We start from the raw sequence: 1,548 nt of genomic DNA on the forward strand, positions 1-1,548 counted from the left end.
ATTTTATCTCCCATGTATTAATGTCAAATTTGTATGTTGAGATAAATATGGATGCAAGAGTCCTTTGTAAATTTTGGGAGAAAATCTTGAAAAAAATATTGGCGTGCAGGTGAAAACCAGTTTTACTAAGTTTTAAAGTATAGTATGAAGTGTGCCTAATTGCATTATGACATTAATCCTTCCCAAATAAACAAGTAGTTTTAACCCAACCTCCTTTGTTTTACTCTATTTTGCTGTGCATAAAATTTATGTTTTAATTAATTAACTGTGTGATATCTTGACACCAAACTACAATACTTGTAGCAACTGAAGTCCACTTTTCCTACTTTGTCGCAGCCTATTTATGAGCTCTTTAACCCACTAAAATTTTCTAGCACATCGAACAATTGATATTCGATTTTTTGTGCCCCTCCATAACGAGCGCAGACCCTATCGTTCCAGTGCCAGCCGGCCTCGGAACCCAAGGCCCTTCGTTACTAAAAGTTGGCTCGGTGCAATGCGCGGTCAGCTTACGAGCTCCCGTGCTTTTCCCGAATTCTTACACGGGCTGAAAAACCATTGTGTTCCCAAGCCGTTCTCCGACGTCTCCGGGTATTACGACTAACTTTATAATTTCATGTGGACGAATGCGAGTTCCGCGCTGGATTTGGGTGAAAAACAATTCGGACTAAACAGAGAAGAGGCCTGCGTCAATCTGCTAATATCCATCTGTGAGAATGTTTTGCAATCAATGTCCATTATGTTTAACTGTATCGTGAAATATATTGCCGACGCTGGCGGCCAACTGCAAAGAGATTTGGCTGAAGACGTCCGCGGAGCCGTTCAAACAAACGGGGACATCAAGGGCAGGGCTCTGGCGAACATGGTGTTGGTCCGGTCCAGTGTTTACGAAATGCCGAAGTTGGAACCGCCTGCGGCTTGGCAGTACGCGAGAGACAAAGAGGATTTCCTGGTCGAATCCCATGACGGGCTCTATGCGGTGAAGAAGGGTGAGATGCTCTGAGGGTACCAGCCATTTACCACAAGGGATCCGAAAATATTCGATAGGGCAGAGAAGCTGAAGCATCTGCGAAGCAGGAGAGAAGCTGAAGCATCTGCTGTGGTCCAACGGCCGGAAAACTGATGAAACATCGGCTGAAAGAAGCAGTGTGCAGCAAAGGGCGTCGTGGTTTTTATGGCTCAGCTTTTTCTGGCGCTTCTTCTTGCGCTACGATTCCTTTACCTTGAAGCAGTCCACTTCCAGCGTCAAATTTACTAAGCTTATCAAGGCTACTGTGTGAGAGACAATCGGGGCTGCGTTAGTAACTGGTTATTTACTAATGTCCGAGTTAATACGTGTAAACATTTCGAACTCGGATCCCATCCAACGATCAAATTTGAAGGGCTCGATTTCAATGAGAAGAATATATATTGATGCCGATTTTATATTCTGAAAAGGTTAAGAAAAATGAAATTTCAAATATTATTTGTAGATTTTATTTCAAATCAAATTTATTTTTATTAAATAATTTAAAATAAATTCCTAAAATTTGTATACATATTTTTAAT

At 41.5% G+C, this 1,548-nt stretch overlaps 1 protein-coding gene across 1 annotated transcript; it reads left to right on the forward strand.

Moving 5' to 3' along the window:
- Positions 1-616: 616 nt before the first annotated feature.
- On the forward strand, positions 617-1,280 carry LOC149187864 (allene oxide synthase 1, chloroplastic-like). The gene is made up of 2 exons (XM_089409800.1): positions 617-989; positions 1,078-1,280. Exons 1-2 carry the CDS (start codon positions 617-619, stop codon positions 1,278-1,280), a joined length of 576 nt encoding a protein of 191 aa, XP_089265926.1.
- Positions 1,281-1,548: the final 268 nt, after the last annotated feature.

The sequence above is a fragment of the Pinus tabuliformis genome, chromosome 3_1 (assembly GCF_031772625.1).
Source record: "Pinus tabuliformis cultivar Carrire ecotype Pingquan chromosome 3_1, CPIR1, whole genome shotgun sequence".
Classification (NCBI taxonomy): domain Eukaryota; kingdom Viridiplantae; phylum Streptophyta; class Pinopsida; order Pinales; family Pinaceae; genus Pinus; species Pinus tabuliformis.

Excerpts from the sequence above, each read along its gene's own strand:
- LOC149187864 (XM_089409800.1), top strand. The coding sequence starts at position 617 with ATGTGGACGAATGCGAGTTCCGCGCTGGATTTGGGTGAAAAACAATTC. Across the intron at positions 990-1,077 it reads GCTCTATGCGGTGAAGAAGG|GAGAGAAGCTGAAGCATCTG; the intron begins GTGAGATGCTCT and ends TCTGCGAAGCAG.